The sequence below is a fragment of the Telmatherina bonti genome (assembly GCF_933228915.1).
Source record: "Telmatherina bonti genome assembly, chromosome: 21".
Classification (NCBI taxonomy): Eukaryota; Metazoa; Chordata; class Actinopteri; order Atheriniformes; family Telmatherinidae; genus Telmatherina; species Telmatherina bonti.
This window is the reverse complement of record NC_136630.1, coordinates 7851777-7868747: the sequence shown is the minus strand read 5'-3', so window position 1 is coordinate 7868747 and position 16971 is coordinate 7851777. Positions and strand designations below refer to the sequence as shown.

At 39.9% G+C, this 16971-nt stretch overlaps 2 protein-coding genes across 3 annotated transcripts; one reads left to right on the top strand and one right to left on the bottom strand.

Annotated features, from left to right (window-relative positions):
- The first annotated feature begins 7 nt into the window (after positions 1 to 7).
- Positions 8 to 6523, top strand: cbx1b (chromobox homolog 1b (HP1 beta homolog Drosophila)). Its single transcript, XM_079261409.1, has 6 exons — positions 8 to 156; positions 2166 to 2247; positions 2533 to 2698; positions 2845 to 2998; positions 6101 to 6195; positions 6324 to 6523. The coding sequence occupies exons 2-6, from the start codon at positions 2193 to 2195 to the stop codon at positions 6463 to 6465; spliced, it is 612 nt and encodes a 203-aa protein (XP_079117535.1). The 5' UTR covers positions 8 to 156; positions 2166 to 2192; the 3' UTR covers positions 6466 to 6523.
- A 2273-nt stretch (positions 6524 to 8796) lies between these two features.
- nfe2l1b (nfe2 like bZIP transcription factor 1b) lies at positions 8797 to 16931 on the bottom strand. 2 transcript variants are annotated; one of them, XM_079261301.1, is made up of 6 exons: positions 16770 to 16931; positions 14997 to 15808; positions 14207 to 14428; positions 12659 to 12748; positions 12387 to 12545; positions 8797 to 12274 (listed from the first exon to the last, which is right to left on the bottom strand). In XM_079261301.1, exons 2-6 carry the CDS (start codon positions 15552 to 15554, stop codon positions 10895 to 10897), a joined length of 2409 nt encoding a protein of 802 aa, XP_079117427.1. In that variant the 5' UTR covers positions 15555 to 15808; positions 16770 to 16931; the 3' UTR covers positions 8797 to 10894. The 2 variants fall into 2 exon arrangements, with proteins under 2 accessions (XP_079117427.1, XP_079117428.1); XM_079261302.1 differs by having other exon boundaries at positions 12659 to 12709.
- Positions 16932 to 16971: the final 40 nt, after the last annotated feature.

Genomic DNA, 16971 nt, shown 5'->3' with positions numbered 1-16971 from the left:
GAAACGACACATTTCGACGTAGTCAAGCTAGCGGCTGTGCATTTCGACAACAAATAAACAAACCGCGACGTTATTACTGTATTATTGTGACAGTCGAGTGGTTTGATTTTGGTGTGTGTGGAACTTTAAAATAACCATTTAGAATTTATATAATCGGTGAGTTTTTTTTCCCACTCTTTCTTCCAAACGTGTTTCATTTTTTTGTGCACGAGCTGCTTAGATTAATGCATATTTAGATTACTGATATAACCTCATGCATTTAACCACTGGTTGAGTAACACGTTTCACTGTATGTATAACCACAAATAAGCGTTAAAATCGACAGAAATCAGTGATGAATGTCACTGTAGTTGATTCCGCCGAAGCAATATGGAGGAGCTGTAAAGTGTGGGTCCCTTCTTCGGGCTTTGTCGTGCGATTCCTCTGATTAGCTGATTAATGTCAGGAACACACCAGCTGCACTCTGAAATTTAGTATATATTTCTTGGTTAAGAGTTAATGCAGAGTAAGAACAGTTAAATGCTTGGCTTGTTTTACTTGTGGTCCATTGTGTCCACTGTAGCGTGACATGCTGCTAAGTCGCTGCCGCCAGGTGTGAAAAACCTCCTGGTGTTGGCAGTAACCATAAGGTGGTCTCATCTGCCTGTGGGTCATTTTTAATTACCCAGAATTAATAACAACTAGTTATCTTTTATACAGTTGAGCTCATATGTATCCATCCCCTTTCATTAAAGAAAAGGCTGAATTTACAACAGTCACTGAAATAACTGGAGACTTAAAAAAGGAACAATAACTAAAAATTTGCAAAAATATAATTTAGTAATATAAGACACTTTTTCCCCCCATTTAATTGAGTTGAAGAAAGAAAAACAAATAAATTGGTCCTGAACAAATTAGAGCACTTTTCAGTTGAACAGTGGGACAAAATACCTGTCAACAGGTGCAGAAGTCTGACTGAGAGGAATAGAAAACATCTGACTGGAGCGGAAACATTAAAAGATTGTTCAACAAAATATTAGTTTATGAGTGATGTAATATTTAATAAATTATCTTATTTGTTTGCTTTTAAAAAAATATTTCTATTGAACCAGAATTAGAAAATAATGTAATGATTTTCATAAAATTTTTATTTATTATTACCTTCGTCAATTTCAGCTTATTTTACAGGCAGCTGTTTTTTTCCTTCTTTAATGAAAGGGTATGAATAAGTATGAGCACAACTGTAGTTAACCAAATATGGATTAATGTGAGACACTACAGGGGTAGCAGTTTCTGACTATCCGTATGAAACAGCTTCAACAGGTTACTGATACTAAGATACTTTTCACTACTGGAATACAGAGTCTCTGAAATCCCTAAAAATTTTTTGTAAATGGTCTTTACAAAGGAGAATTTAGTATTTCTGTCTTATCCACAGTAAATGATATAAAGGTCAACAACAAGAAAAAAACGATTAAACTTGATTTGTGTCAAGAAAAACTTCCATCCTAAAATGATATGAACAATCCTCTATGTTTTACATTACGTAGGATAAAACTGAAATGTTTTGTGTGTTGTGTTTTGGCACAGAATATGAGAATTTTGATAAATGAAACATTTTTACATGTAGAAATGTCCATGTAGATAAAAAAATGACATTGCATCACCATCAAATGTTTTTAATTGTCTTTAACCAATATTTTAAAATAAATATGCACTGTTTTGCACAATTAATAGGAAGTTATGGAAGTTAATTAAAAAATAATTTTAAAAAAAGACTTTCATATTTCACACCCTCGAAGAAAGTTATGCCTGGTTATAGTTGCTGACAACAGATCACACTAAATGTTAAACACTGGATCTTTAAGGCTATATTTTTGCACACAAACTTGGATCTGCATCCCACTCTCTTGAAAAATTCAGTGAGTTTATGTGATGAGATAAATAGTACATGCGTAACAAAAGGCAATGCAGACAAACTCATCTGGTTTTGAATTTGATAATCCAAATGTGAGACATAATTTGTACACCGTTTTTAAAATATCACATAGTAAACCAATTATACATGGATATCCATCTGCAGTGCCTTACACTGTAACCCATGTACATCTTTGTTAAATCCTACTTTTCAATTCTGTTTTCTCCTCTCCACCTCATTGAATCCAACACGCAACACTCTCGGCCAGGAACCTGCTGGTCCACAGGTCTACCTGATGAGCATGAGCCAGACTACAGAACCCACTAACGATGGTCCCACTGTTACAGAAGGTTTTATGCATCCTTACTTTCTAATATCAGTTTTTTATTTATTCCCTTGTCATTGTGTGGAAAGGTGTGTCAAGGAGTGATTAATATATGTGGACACTGTAAATGTTTGTGATCTGTGTGAATGAACCTGAACTGAATCACTGTGACTATCTTAAACTCTGCTTATCAGTCTGAATGCTTGCAGGAATCAAGAGTTTCAGGTTTTCATGGCTGCAAAGCTGTTGAAAGGTGTGCTTTCAGGAACCGTAACCATGCTGTCAATGGCCTTTATTTGTAACCCGGCAGAGACCAAAATGACCACAGTTGAGAAGAAGGAGAAGAAGCCAGATGATGTGGTGGCGGCGGCGGAGGAGGAGGAGGAAGAGGAAGAGTATGTGGTGGAAAAGGTCCTGAATCGGCGGGTGGTGAAAGGAAGGGTAGAGTATCTTCTCAAATGGAAAGGCTTCTCTGAGTAAGTATTTTTGGACATTATTTTGTACTCATTTGTGCACTTTATTTGCACTTAAATTCCATTAGCAGGATACAATCGAGGGATGGCTTTATCATGTGACAAATTACTTAATTAAATTTGAGTTCTTTATGTGCTTAAATCTGCAGTGAAGACAACACATGGGAGCCAGAAGACAACCTAGACTGTCCAGATTTGATTGCTGAATTTTTGCAGTCCCAGAAGTTAGCGCATGACGGAAAGAGGAAGGCGGCTGGAGATGCTGAAGGAGATGAAAGTAAATCAAAGAAGAAAAAGGATGATGTAAGTCTTTTACAAGGATGCTAGTTTGGTGATTGAAAACATGAATGTGAAAATAATTTTGGGTAGAGGTGTCCAAAGTCTGTCCTCGAAAGCCACTGTCCTGCAGGTTTTTGATGTATTCCTGCTTCAACTCAACTCAAACTTAACTTTATTTATATAGCACTTTCACACAATGCCAGCAGCAACAAAGTGCTGAACAGTAAAGAGTGAGATTATAACAATACAAGTTAAGGGAATAAAAGATAAAACAATAAAAGCAATCAATAGTAAAAGAAATTAAAACCTTAAAACAAAAACAATAAAGCAGTACATAAGAGAGAATAAAAAAGCAGAGTCTCAAACTGGATAAAGTGCCAGATCATAAAAATAGGTCTTTTAGGTGTGTTTTAAAAGTTGGCAGCGATATGGCTTCTCTAATTTTTAGCGGCAGAGAATTCCACAGTTTTGGAGCAGCAACTGCAAACGCTCTGTTCCTTCTGAGCTTCTGCCGAGATCTCGGTACCTCCAGGAGGAGCTGATCAGCTGATCTGAGGCACCAGGCTGGCAAGTATGGGGTGAACAGCTCCGAGAGGTACGGAGGGGCCAGACCATGTAGGGACTTAAAAACAAATAAAAGAACTTTAAAATTAACTCTAAAATGTACGGGGAGCCAGTAAAGTGATGCTAAAATAGGTGTAATGTGTTTCCTCTTACGTGCTCCAACCAAGAGTCGAGTAGCGGCATTTTGGACCAGTTGGAGACGAGAGAGAGATGACTGGCTGACCCCCAGATAAAGTGCATTACAGTAATCCAGCCGCAAAGTGATGAAGGCATGAATTTCTGTCTCAAAATGTGGAGCGGTTATAAATGACTTTATTTTTGCACGTTGTTGAAGGTTAAAAAAGCTTGACTTTACCACTGATTTAATTTGCCTATCCAGTTTAAAATCGCTGTCCAATTTAAAACCCAGGTCAGTGATGGCAAGTTTTAAAAAGCTGGACAAGGGACCCAGATCAACTGGGAAGGGGCCACTAGAGCCATTTGGCCCAAACACCACGACTTCTGTCTTATTCTCATTAAAACTTAAGAAGCTCAAAGCCATCCACTCCTTGATGTCATGGAGGCATGAAAGTAGTGGTATGAGAGAGAAAACATCCTTCTTTTTAAGGGTAAATATATCTGGCTGTCATCAGCATATAGGTGGAAAGAGATGCCATGTTGTCGCAGGATGGACCCTAATGGTAACAAATACAGCGAAAACAGGAGAGACCCTAAAACTGATCCTTGTGGAACCCCGTAGGACACCGGAGCAGATTCAAAGCCACAGATGCTCACACACATGGTTCTACCTGCCAAGTTTACCTGAACCAGTCTAATGCCGTACCCTGAATCGCTACCAGGTTCTGGAGCCGATGCAAGAGGATCCCGTGGTCAACACACTTCAACACAACACACTTGACTCAAAAGAAATAGATCTAACAGCCTGTAAGCTTCAGCACAAGGACTCAGCAACTCGAGTCAGGTGTGTTTTAGCAGAGATACATTGAAAACCTGCAGAATTGTGGCCCTTAAGGACCGGAGCTGGACACCCCTGATTTAGAGGAAGAGTGACACCAACATTTTTCCTTTCAGTACGATAACAGTAGTTTCTCATACTTTTTGCACCCTAAAGGAAAATTTCATGAAGGGTCACATAAATTATGAATAAATCTCATAAATACCCAAAAGAAAGGTTTATTAAATGTATCATTATGTAAATGAAATAAAAAGTAGGATTAAAATAAATCTTTTAAATAATAAAAATAATTAGACCAGAGTAATATAAAATGAATCAAATTTCTGAAACGAAAAGAACACAATGATGAAGAACCTGCATTAAACCAGTGAAATATTAAACACGCAATCGTTATTAATACCAGCATCATCCTGAAATCTGATAGGCTACCATAATCATGTGACACCAAATACACCAGAGCAGGTTTTTGTTCATAACTTTTTGTCTAAAATTTGCAGAAATTAAAACGAAATTGCATGTTTTATATTCACACAGTGGTATCCTGATATTTAAAAAGTATCATATCAAATACTGTGACTGCCAGATGATGAGAATATCTGGAACATGTACATAAAGAACATCAATATGACAATCCCTATCATTTCCAGGCTGTTCATGTTGGTCTTGCATTTTGCATATTCTTCAACATGCATGATTTTCGCTGGATACCTGCAAGTTGTTTGTGTTTAAATCAGGGGTTACCAGCTCTGGTCCTTGAAGGCCGCGTGTCCTACAGGAAGGGAATGTTTCCCTGCAGCAACACACCTGAGTCAAATGGCCGAGGTCATTAAGAGACTTGTGCAGAACTTGACAAGAAGCTGTTGAAGATCCATTTTATTAGAATCAGGTGTGTTGCAGTAGGAAAACATTCAGTACTGTCAAGAGTTGTTGTTGAAGCTAAATTCACCCAGTTTTCACTGTGACAAAGTTCTGCTTTGTTTTTGCTTTTAATCTATAAATACAGCCAAATACACACATTTAAAGCATCAAAGCTGGGGTATGTAATGTAGGGAGCTAGCATTATGTGAAAGTGGCGCCCTGTTTTGGCTCCTCCCCCTCTGCTTTTACTCCTTGGGTGATCCAAGGCTTTTTTATAAGAAATGAACAACTCCATTTGGGTCCGAACGTTTTGTTTGGGCAGAGTTTTTACAGATTTACAGTAAACTGAGGGGTCTAACTATATTTCTTATTGTTCATGATTACAAAATGTATATTCTACTATCAGGACGAGGAACCACTCCACCCAGAGTTAAAGAAAAAAAAAAAGTTTCCCAGCTTTAAGAATATATTTAAAGTTGCAACTCATCACAAAGCTGCAAATTCCCAGCTGACCAATAACTTGTGCACGTGTTTTACTCCTGCATGAGAATACAACTGATTACTGGTAAAAAAAAAAATGACAACAAAACCAAACCAGCTTTGTTGAGTTGGTAATATAAAGACTCATAACAGGCAGGTGTTGATTGTAGTCATGCTGGAAAAAAAACCCTGTTACTTCCTGTTAGTGATTTTTAAACTGGAAATGTGTGGAGATAACATTTTGTCCATGACTGATGTTTGATCCTCAGACTGAGAAGCTCCGTGGCTTCGCTCGAGGTCTTGAGCCAGAAAGAATTATCGGAGCTACAGATTCCACAGGAGAACTCATGTTCCTCATGAAATGGTTTGTCTGCACCGTTAAGTCAAACTTGGACTTTAAACAAGAATAAAAAACAAAAAATTCTCCCATTTGTTTGGGAACGAAGGTTTCACTAAAGGCAGGTTGATGAGGTTTATTTGTCGTTTGTGCAGGAAAAATTCTGACGAAGCTGACCTGGTTCCTGCAAAGGAGGCCAATGTGAAGTGTCCGCAGGTGGTCATCTCCTTCTACGAAGAGAGGCTCACTTGGCACTCGTATCCGTCTGAAGACGAGAAAAAGGATGACAAAAACTAACACAGGGTGAGGCAAAGGGTCAGGGGAAGACAGAGAAACTAGTTTCAAGCTTCACTGTACGCTCCAAGGCGGGTGGGGTGGGGGGGTTAGGAGAGGTGGGCAGGCAGCGACCAGCAAGATATCATCCGACTCATTTGTCTTTTGGTTTAGTTTCACTCATTGGATTTGACATTTCTGTGGATATAATCTAAATATATCTATATATGTATATATGCTTCTGATTTGCTCAGCAAAAAACAGTTGAAATGAAAGAAAGCGTTCACGCAGCGTTTATATTCAGCAACCATTACAATCACTTCACTTTCAGTGTTACATCCAGTCCATCATACGATCCTTTCCCTGTGCTCGTTGACAGTGAGTTACGCTGATGGCCTGACTTGGTGTTTTTGTTATAATTAATCAACAGTATTAAACCATTGTTTAATGCTGGAGGAGTTTCTGTGGCAGGAATAGAAACACTTCAGAACTTGACAATGTCGAGTTTTTAAGATTTGTTTTTCCTAACGCTCAAAGAAATACGGTTGTTGGCACATTCATTAGACTGCAGAAAACAAGGAACCGATGCTAAATAATTTGGTTAATTATGCTTTACATAATGTATGCAGATACAAAATGGGGCTGCCTCCTCTATAATTCACTGTTTCCGCGGCCAAAAGAATGACTGATACATTTTCTGAAGTACACGTCAGCCAAAGTCAGATTAAAGCTATCAACTATGATTAGTTGTTCTTTATTTTTATTAAGTTTTTTTTTTTAATTGAGCATAAAATAAAAATATGAAAATAGACCCAAAACATCTTTTTTTTTAAATTTAAATTTAAGCCCAAAATGTTTAAATTTTGGTTCTAAAATGAAAATATGCTGATGATTATGCTGATTGCTTATCAGTGAGGTCTTCTCACTGCTTTGGTGTGCCATTTGTTTTAAAAACTCAGTTTATTGGTGCTTTTGGGAGCGAAACTGAGTTCATCTTAGCTGTTTCCAACTTGTTTGGTGTACGCTTACAAACCAGACTGTGATTAATTTAGTCATTGTAGTGTCTTGTTTTTTTTTTTGCCTTGCTCGATGCTTTTGGAGAATAAACCACTTTTTTGTTACAATATTGTCTTAAAGTCATTTTTAACAGGGTTATGAGTCAAAATATATTGTTTAGTTTCATTATGGATTAATCTTAAATGTAGACTCTGTGTGCCAGTATGAAAAGCGTCAAGTTGTCGCATATAGAAATGACAAGTTGCATCCGTTGCCTGACACTTTGAAGACTAGAGGACTAAAAAAAAACGTAATGGCTTTATCAGTCCTGTAAATGTATGGCTGCTTGAAGCCCATGCTGTTCTGGTCCAGTCTTATTGTAACATAAACAGTCAGCTTAGCATACTAAATCAATGGGAAGTTAATTTTATTGATCACTCAGAGGTAGTGCTTTTTGTCTGTAAATCCAGAAATAAAATCTTGACACCTGTTGACAGCATAGTTCCCATGGTAATGACTCACACACACACTATCTATCCATCTATCTTTTTTTGCTCCAGTGTCATTGGTGGTAAAAATATTACTTAACATACACGTTGACACAAATTATTATACAAATATAGAAGATTCATTCATAAATAACCAAGTTATAGTCCGAAGGATTGACTTTAAGTTCAGGTTTAATTTAATGAACACTGATGGTTAAATTTATCATTTTAAATGACTGAAGATCCTTTTTTGTGCACTAATTGGTGATTTTAGTTTCATTTGAATATGTTTGCTGCATGTAGAGATTTGTAGCACCAGTTGCATTTAGCAGCGTTATTCTGTCCGGTGAAGGCCGATCCATTAGCAGCATCCAGAGGGAAAGATGGTGCTCTTCTGCAGAATGTGTTCTCTACACATGAATGAGGAAGAACGGGGTAATTTTGACCCAACTGAAGGACAGAATGAGGAAAAACAACCCTGGATAAGGAGTTTATTTTCAGACATTCCCAGCAGCAGCACACACTACCTCACCCAAGGACAAAGCACAGAGAAAATCGTGCTTTCATTTCAACAGGGACAATAAAACACTTCCAACTCGATTCAGCTATTTGGAATCTTTTCAGAAAAACAAAAGAATGGAATATTTTATGTTTTATGAATCTTATACTGCTCCAGAGATTGTGTGTTCTTTAGTTGGTTACCATGGTGATCTCAACATGTTAAAAGACAACCATCTGTATTAAACAGAAAACTTTCAACATACTCTACTTTGCTAAGGTATTAATCTTTCTTTGCAGCACAACCCGCCGATTTTCTGTTACATCCTAACAGGGGAGCCCTCTCATAAAGCACAGACAACCAACACAAGAGTCACAGGTGAAAATAAAAACACTTTATTGATCAATAAAAACGATTCTTGATTGCCAGCAAATACCTCAAAACAGGAAACTACATCCAAACTCAAAGCAGAGGGTGAGATTCTTATGGAGACATTTGACAAACTACATAAATCGTAAACACAAACGTAAAAATATTTACATAACCAGACAGACAAAAAAAGTGCACTAAGTAGTAGCAGTGCTTAATAACTGGTGTCGCACTGGGTTACATTGAAGTGAATGTTAACCAGTTTCATGCCTGAATATATTTAATGAGGACATTTCTTCTTTCAAAACAGTCTCTTTTTTTTTTGGACATTGTCTAATGTTGCGTGTTCTGTTTAGCCTCTTGTATTTATTCTAGCCTAACTTCTATCTCAGCTGCAACAACAGACCTATTTTTATTTATTTTTCTTTTAAATAGGGTGATACAACACACGCAGGGACGTACTTCATTCAAATCGACGAGTAATAGCACTTCTACTTCGAGAACACTCCTCCTCGGTTCTCAAAACCCTTGAAAGTGAAGATAATGAGATTTTACATAAAGGCAATTAAGTTAAAGTGGCCACTACACACACTGCCATTTCACATTCGCAAACTTTTGACTCATAACAACGTGGCTCACTTTGCCAACACAAACACTTAGGAAAAAAAAAAAAAAAAAATAGGATTTTTTAACATTTAAGCCAACAGCTCAGCTTTACAGCAGTTTAAAAATTACTTCAAGTGGCTTCGTGCCCAGTAAAGTTGGCAAGGTTATTTAAAAAAGGGATACCGTTGCCATCACCGTAGCATCAACTGAACCTGCTTTGCGTTAATGCTTAAAGTAGGGTATCCGAGAGGAAAAACAAACTCAAAATAACCCATAAACGTGATGTGTGATAGCTGGACTTAGTTTAAATAATACAGTACTCTCTGGAGCTTCTGGCACATCACAGTATGTTCAATTCCTCTGGTAATTACAGGCTCCGTGCAAAGTTTTTATATCAACAAAGAAAGGCGAAGACTTTTACATAAAGATGATGTGGCTAGACCTATAACCTTGCTTATACTACAGATTATGAACAGTTAACAAGAGCTCGCCTAAACGCAGCCCCTGCATTTAAACCTGCAGCGAAGGAATAGCGACAGACACGGCAAAATGCAAAACAGCCAAGCCTTTAAAGACAAATTACAGAGCTATGTATAATTTATAAGGAAGTTGATACATTTTGCAATGCAGTGCGCCTCCTCCCAATAAAAAAATCCTGCTGCTTTTCCTGTTGGACTTCATCTCCACGCCTCTTAGCGACGGCCAGCCCGTGTCCACTCAGCCTCTCACTCCTTACATCCCAGCCTATCCGCACAGGGCCTTCGAAACAAACTGACTCAAAAACATGACAAACCTACAGAACAAGATTGCAGTGTTTGAGCATTTTGGATGTACACAGATCATGTAACGTGCACCATACAACCTTTGGTTAGTATAGGCGTTAATGGCATCCTAAAACGACGGACTTCCTTTAGCCTTTGGTATCTAAACTCTCACAACCATAGATGCTTTTCTTTGCCTGAAGATTTTTTTTTTTTATAACTTAAAAGCCTCAGCGACCAATAAGAATTAATAAAAATCACTTAAGTCTCCAGGTCGGGGTGTTAAGCTTGATAGTCCTTTAAAACCTTCGGTGCATAGGTATTCCAGCCCATCCTTGTCGCCAACGTTTGTTTACCTCATCTTCTTGACACCAGTCTCTGCTTTTGCTCTAAAAATCTCCATCCTTAGTGGTTTGGTGCAAAAGGATCAAGAGCGGCTAATTTTTTTTCTCCCAATAGCTCATTTTTTTTAATGTCCTTTTAAATCCCCTTTCTTGTCGTCTAAATAATGAAACACCGATACTCAAAGGATGAGCTACTTCTGCTTCAGAGTTGTTTCAAGGGAAAAAGAAGAACGAAAAGGGAGAAAACTAATGCAGAAGAAGAAGTCAATGCCAGTTTTCTACTCACCAGAATCTTCTTAAAGGAAAAAAAAAGGACATCTCTTTTGCATCTGCAGAAATCTTTCTTATAGATTTAGCAAAGTAATAGAATAAACTGCAGTTTGTCCACCCTCATTTCTTTTTGTCTTTTTGTTTTTTTTCTGGCTTACGGTTCTGCTCAGCGGTGGTCATGCTGCGGGGCATGATCAGCACGCTGCCGTCAGCGCCGTACTGCAGCGAGTACTCGCTGGGAGCGTAGGGCCGGCCCTCCTCGTCCCGTAGCTGAGTGAACACCTCCTGGTACAGACTTTGCATCTTCTGCTTCATCTGCCGGATGGAGCGTATGAACTCCATCTTCTCTTTCAGCAGACGGGCCTTGTCGCGCCTCAGGTCTTGGACGCCCTGCTCCAGGTTTATGATAGCGTCCAGCTTGCGCTTGCGGCAGTTTTGAGCTGCCATCTTGTTTTTGCCACGCCTGCGGATGTCGCGGATGAGGGCTAGCTGGGCTTCGCTCAGGTGGTGCTTGGCAAGGAGCTCGTTGAACTCCTCAACTGGCAGGTTGATGATCTTTTCGTTGGAGAAGGGGATTTTCATGGCCCTGGCTCGGCGCTCGTCGCGACTCGAGTGCTTGTCGAGCAAGTCCTGAGCAGGCTGGAGCTTTGAGCTGTGTTTGTCGCGAATGCTCTTCTTCCCCGCTGGAATGGGGAGCTCTGAAGGCTCAGAGAAGGCAGAGGAGAGCGGCAGGTTGTAAGTATGATTGTGGCTGATGCTGTCAAGCTGAGGGAGGTTGTGGAATTGAGAGGGGTCCTGATAGCTCATCCGGCAGAGCTTACTATATTCAGGCTGATAACCCCCAACAGCACCCTCTTCAGGCTCCACAGTGGCCACCTCAGAGTCGGTGCTGTAGCCCACAGCTCCTTCCTCTGAGAAGGTGGCAGAAGTTGAGGAGGAAGAAGCTGCAGATGAGCAGGATGTCTCGGAGCTGCTTGGAGAGGCTGGGCTGTGGCTGGAGTCTAGTGACAGACCAGAATCCGAATCAAGCTCATCCTCCAACTGGGAAGCTTGGGCTTGGCTGAAGCCCTCCTCCATGGCGAGGTCCAGCAGGCTGATTTCATCAAGCATGGACTCCTCCAGGAGAGTGGCGAATGGATCTGGCAGGACAAGCGTGTTCGTAACGTTGTTACTGGAACTGTTTATTTGTGGTGGGAGAAAGATCCCCGTCAAGTTAGTGGCTCCAAATGTGGAGTTGATGTTGGTGGAGTTGCTGGAGGAAAGGGTGAGCACGCTGGTTCTTGGGGTGGTTCTTACAGAGTCCAGCTGTGGGTTGAAAATCTGGGGGAAGTCTTGGCTGCAGCTGGGGAGGGAGGCCTGGTGAAGGCTGACATCCTGGTTTATTGGAGTTGTTGGTGTGGAAAGTCCAAAGTTTCCCACTGTGTTAGACTCAACTGTCCCATTTGTGGCACGCGCACTGCTGGAGTTAGTGGGAAGTGCTGTGGTGTTTACTTCCATAGCCTGTGAACAGAGTTCATTGGAAAATTACATAATTATAATTATTGTTTTAGCTGTTTGTGTTATTTATGGGGGATCTATATATTCCCAAACCTAAAGGACAAATATATCTTACCTGTAGCTCCATGATGGCCATAATATCTTGCCACTGCTGCTCCAGGTCTAACTGAGGCTCTGCTGCAGGCAGCGGTGGAGCCAGAGGAAGACCCTGAGATGTGGAAGGAACTTCTTCATTGGCAATTTGTATTTCCGGCGTAACAATAGGGGCTGGAAACTAAATGAAAACATGTAAAAATGTCACCAAAAACTTGAACTTCATAGTGCTTCTCCTGCACTTCTCCTGCAGAAAGCACTATTAAACAGTTCCATGTTTTTTTTTATTCTTACCTCAGCCTCTTCTCCAAAGGGGAATGTGGCCTCCAACAGCCTCAAGCATTCCTGTAGTGACAGTGAAGTCTGTGAGCCAAGAGTTTGCAGCTGGTAAAAAAAACAAAACAAAAAACAGATAAATAAGGGGCCTACATCTTCAACTAAAATAAATAAAAATAAATCTTGCTTTTGCATGGGTAAGACACCCATATTAGATATTAATTTACACATTATTCAGGGATGTTGGGCAAAACGAATGGCTAGATCACCTCGATGTCTTGATCCGTCCCTGCATAATGAAGTTGTAGGGAAAACAATTGGGATTGAGCCTAAACTGTGTCTGTGTTGATAATCATTCATCTTTTTAATGATTTGGTACAAATTCATTATAAGCATTTTTAAAAACATACCAAATTAAGCATTTTCTAGCACCCTATTTCAGCTCATTTACATTATTTTACAAAATAGAGTGCTGTGGTGCACAGCTCAGCGTTTCTGGTTTGATTCTTATCCTAACTTCATCAATGATAAAATAAAGCAGCAATCCAAAATGAAGTGCCGAAATACAGGATAGACGTTGCAAATGCAGATTAAGATATTAATTACTCTTTGAACAGTGCATGACCAGATGCCTACTCATGTTGTTTTACACAAATCAAACTCTGTTTGGAACAAGACTGAAATCCGCCCAGAGTCTCTAGCTAGCCTGTTGTTTAGTGGCTGTATGCCTTTAGTCTCACCCAAATCAACTCCTTTGAGAGAATGTCATAGTCCATTTTAACTCGGTAGGAAAAATTTAGCCTTGACAGTCCCTTTTGCCGAGTACAACTCCCTTTCATTTAGTTTGTGACTGGGTTGAAAACTACTTTGTCTTAGAGCATTAAAAAGAGACGTGACTAATATTTCTCACTGTATTGGGGATCTCTCTGAAGGACAGATTTCTTTCAACAAGTCCAACTAGCTGTCTTTTCTGCAGTAAAAGCACCAAAATGAAGGTGGTACTGGTTTACCTTTGTAATATGTGATTTAAAAGAACATAGAAAACTACTCCAGTTCTGTTAGATACAATACAAACAAGATCTAGTGAAAATCAGCTTTTCTCACCAAGCATTTGATTTTAGAGAGATTATCCTTCTTTCTCTTCACCTGCAAGTGGTTTAGACAAGCCTAAAGTGATGCTGATCCACTGGACAATTCTTATAGTTTTGAAGCCATGGGAATGTGATGCAACAGTGTGATTTGTAACAGTGAGCTCATGTCCACATGTGACTACACACGTTGAACTGAATTCAACAACTGCTGTGACTCAACACCCAGATGACATTGTTATAAAAAGAGAGTAATTTTAAAGATGAGCACAAATTTTCCTCTCGCAACTGTTATAAAAGAAACTACAAATGTCTCCACACTTATAAAAACAGATATTCAGCAGACAAAAAGGTTCTCATCGACCGTGTGCAGCTTCCAAGTTTTAATGTCTTTTTGAGGAGATATAAAGCAGTTAAATGTACCATCTTCTTCTAGACAAAAGAATAGCACCTTATGGACCACTTAGTCTGAACAAACCTGCTCTGGAATGCTCTCTCCAGTCTCCCCATCCACTGGCTGAGCCACTTGCAAGTTTACGCCATTTCTCCAGCTCTCTTGTTCTTCGTTCCCATCTTTGTTCTCCTGGGGGTTGGGCTTCTCTTCCTCACTTTCCTTCTGACGATTACTGTAGTTGAACACTTCTCTTCCAGCACCAAGGTCGATGTCCTGTCGCCACAGGATGTCAATCAGGTCAATGTCCTGGAAAAAACATACAGCAACCACTGAAAAATGGCCCCATAAATGAATAAGTTAGTTAAAATCCAGGTACAGTACGGTAACAGGGTACTCAACAAATTTGGGTGTTACATGAATAAAAGTATTAATGTTTAATAATGAATTGAGATTTGATCTACAGCTTTGGACTTTTTATGCAAGCAGTTTTCTTTCATTGCAATGAATCTTCAAAGGGCAGATCATGTAACACAAATCAGATGATACAACCATGGCATAAACACTTTGATATGGTGGTTATCATGTGATCAGGAAAAAAAAAGCTAAGTCTATCACTTTACGTGATCCCCAACTCAACTGGATCAATTTGTGTGGGTCTCAAATATGATTGACAATAAAACAACCAACCAACCAACAAAAATAAAGAAAAAAACATTATTACCATTTTCTTTAAACAATTTTAAGGGGTTAAATAAAAGGACACTTTATTTCTTAATGGCTGGATCTATTATGACAACAAGCATCTGTCAAGTTGCTTCTTATGCTGTGGATGTGTTCAGTGATTTTGCTGAGAAAGACAGACATGCTGTGGTACCTCTTTGGTGAGGTCATCATTGCCATTTCTGGTGTCCTGCTCCTGGTTGCCCTCTGAGGCTACAGCTCCCAGGCTGCTATCCGCTGCATTCAAGCTGTATGTGGATTCAGGTGCTCCACCTCCTCCCCTCATGGCCGGGGTAGCGTCAATGTTGTTAGCGTCCTCTAAGCTGGCCCCATTGTCCAGGGTTATGCTGGGGCTGGACTGGCTGCTGGCAGATACCACAGTCTCAGAGTCACGATGCACTAGCCAGGTGTTAAGCTCGGTACTGGGCACGAAGAGGCGATCCAGCTGGCGCACCTGATTTAGTAGCCGCCGAGTGGTGAAAAAATGGTCGAGGTCCACACTCTTTGGATGGATTCCATAGCCGTCCAGCGTGTTGCGGAGATTGTGAAACTGTGTCTGGGTGTAGGCTGAGCTAGGCCCCAGGATGATCTCTCTTAATGGGGGCAACTGATTGCTTAAATAGGTGTCAACGTCCACCCGCACCCCAATGAGACTCAGAAGGATGGTGAACTGAATCAGGCCCTCTGTGAAGTACTTTTTCAGGTAAAGCATTTCTTTACAAAAGGAACAAAAAGTAAAAGTAAAAGATAAAAACAAAAATGGGGCCAATTTTCTTTGATCACTAATTCTGAGCTAGCACTAAAAGACAGAAACAAATACATAAACATAAAAGTGGTTAAAGAGGGGAAGGGTTCTCAACAGGATAAGGTATGTTTAAAAGGTGTATAAGATCCAAGCTGAGGTTTCCACTTCTCAGAGTCCAGTCTGTAGGGTTTGTTCTTCATAAGGTTTTCATCTTCCCATTCCTGACAAAATAAGGAATAACACTCAGTTTAACTGTTGCAAACTGCATCACTTCACATAGTCACAATGCTTTCAGCCTATGACTCCCAAGTCTTACCTACCAGCATTAATATTAAACACATTTTAAAGAAAAAAGATGGACTTGCTAACCCCCTGCAACCACTTCATCCTCCCAAGACTGAAGAAGTGATGTCGGTTCACACCGCGCTGTGCCTTTTCATTCTTGGATTTTCAGCAAAGCAGAGAGGATGGACACACAAAGCTTTGGACATCACCCCACCCTTGAGAGGACAACTACTTCTGGTGGGTGCCGCTGAAGGTGAATGAGAGTCGAGAAAACTGGCTGGACTGGCTCGGTACTGGCTCCTGGAGGTCCCTCCCTCCTCCAGCACAGCTGCACCTATCTTTGTCCTTATAACGATAGCTGTAAGCTACTTTGGGCTTTGCGAACCAACTACTACAATTATACATGTATAATCACCTTACCACACATAATAAAGCCACTATTACAGGACATTTCTCAACATTAAGAGGTTAAATAGCGTCTCTATTTACGCCCCAAAAATGACAGGTGCTAGTATTTACTTCCGCTGTAGCTAGCATCAAACAATCTCCCTAGCAACAAGTGGTGAAAAGATGAGTGACGGACTGTACAGCCAATCACGGGTCTAAACAGTAGTGACGACACATGAGTCCAGCAACTACTAACCAATAGGAAAAGAGAATAGGCGGTGTTAAAAAGAAGTCAAGCCCTACACTGTTAGCTTTAAAAGCTAGTTTGCTGCTAACTACCTTACCCGTTTAACTACTTTAAAAAGTAACTTATACATTAAACAAGATGCATAACTGTGTTCAATCATTCACTCAAAATAATATTTTATTAATCTGTTGACGCTTATCCGTACCAAAATAAGACTGCAATTCATATCTCGACGCACTGAAACGTGTTAATTTAATACTTACGCATGAAGATATTTCAACCGTGTCTTCATGCCCACAAGTCCACTTTCATCTAAGACCAGAAGCTTAGTCCGGTTTCATTAAAAGTTTCGAAGTATTACTCGATATAACAATCTCCAGTCTAGTCTCACTGAATGGCCCACCATGACTTGCAGAATTGCTAGCTGGCTCGGCTAGCCTAGCACCAAAACATGCGTACACACGG

Bases quoted from the DNA above. Each gene is read 5' to 3' on its own strand.
- cbx1b (XM_079261409.1), top strand. From the start codon at position 2,193: ATGAGCATGAGCCAGACTACAGAACCCACTAACGATGGTCCCACTGTT. The intron at 2,999-6,100 runs GTAAGTCTTTTA...TTTGATCCTCAG, and splicing joins CAAAGAAGAAAAAGGATGAT to ACTGAGAAGCTCCGTGGCTT. The intron at 6,196-6,323 runs GTTTGTCTGCAC...TCGTTTGTGCAG, and splicing joins CTCATGTTCCTCATGAAATG to GAAAAATTCTGACGAAGCTG.
- nfe2l1b (XM_079261301.1), bottom strand. From the start codon at position 15,554: ATGCTTTACCTGAAAAAGTACTTCACAGAGGGCCTGATTCAGTTCACC. The intron at 12,546-12,658 runs GTAAGAATAAAA...GTTTTCATTTAG, and splicing joins CCTTTGGAGAAGAGGCTGAG to TTTCCAGCCCCTATTGTTAC. The intron at 12,275-12,386 runs GTAAGATATATT...CTCTGTTCACAG, and splicing joins TGGCCATCATGGAGCTACAG to GCTATGGAAGTAAACACCAC.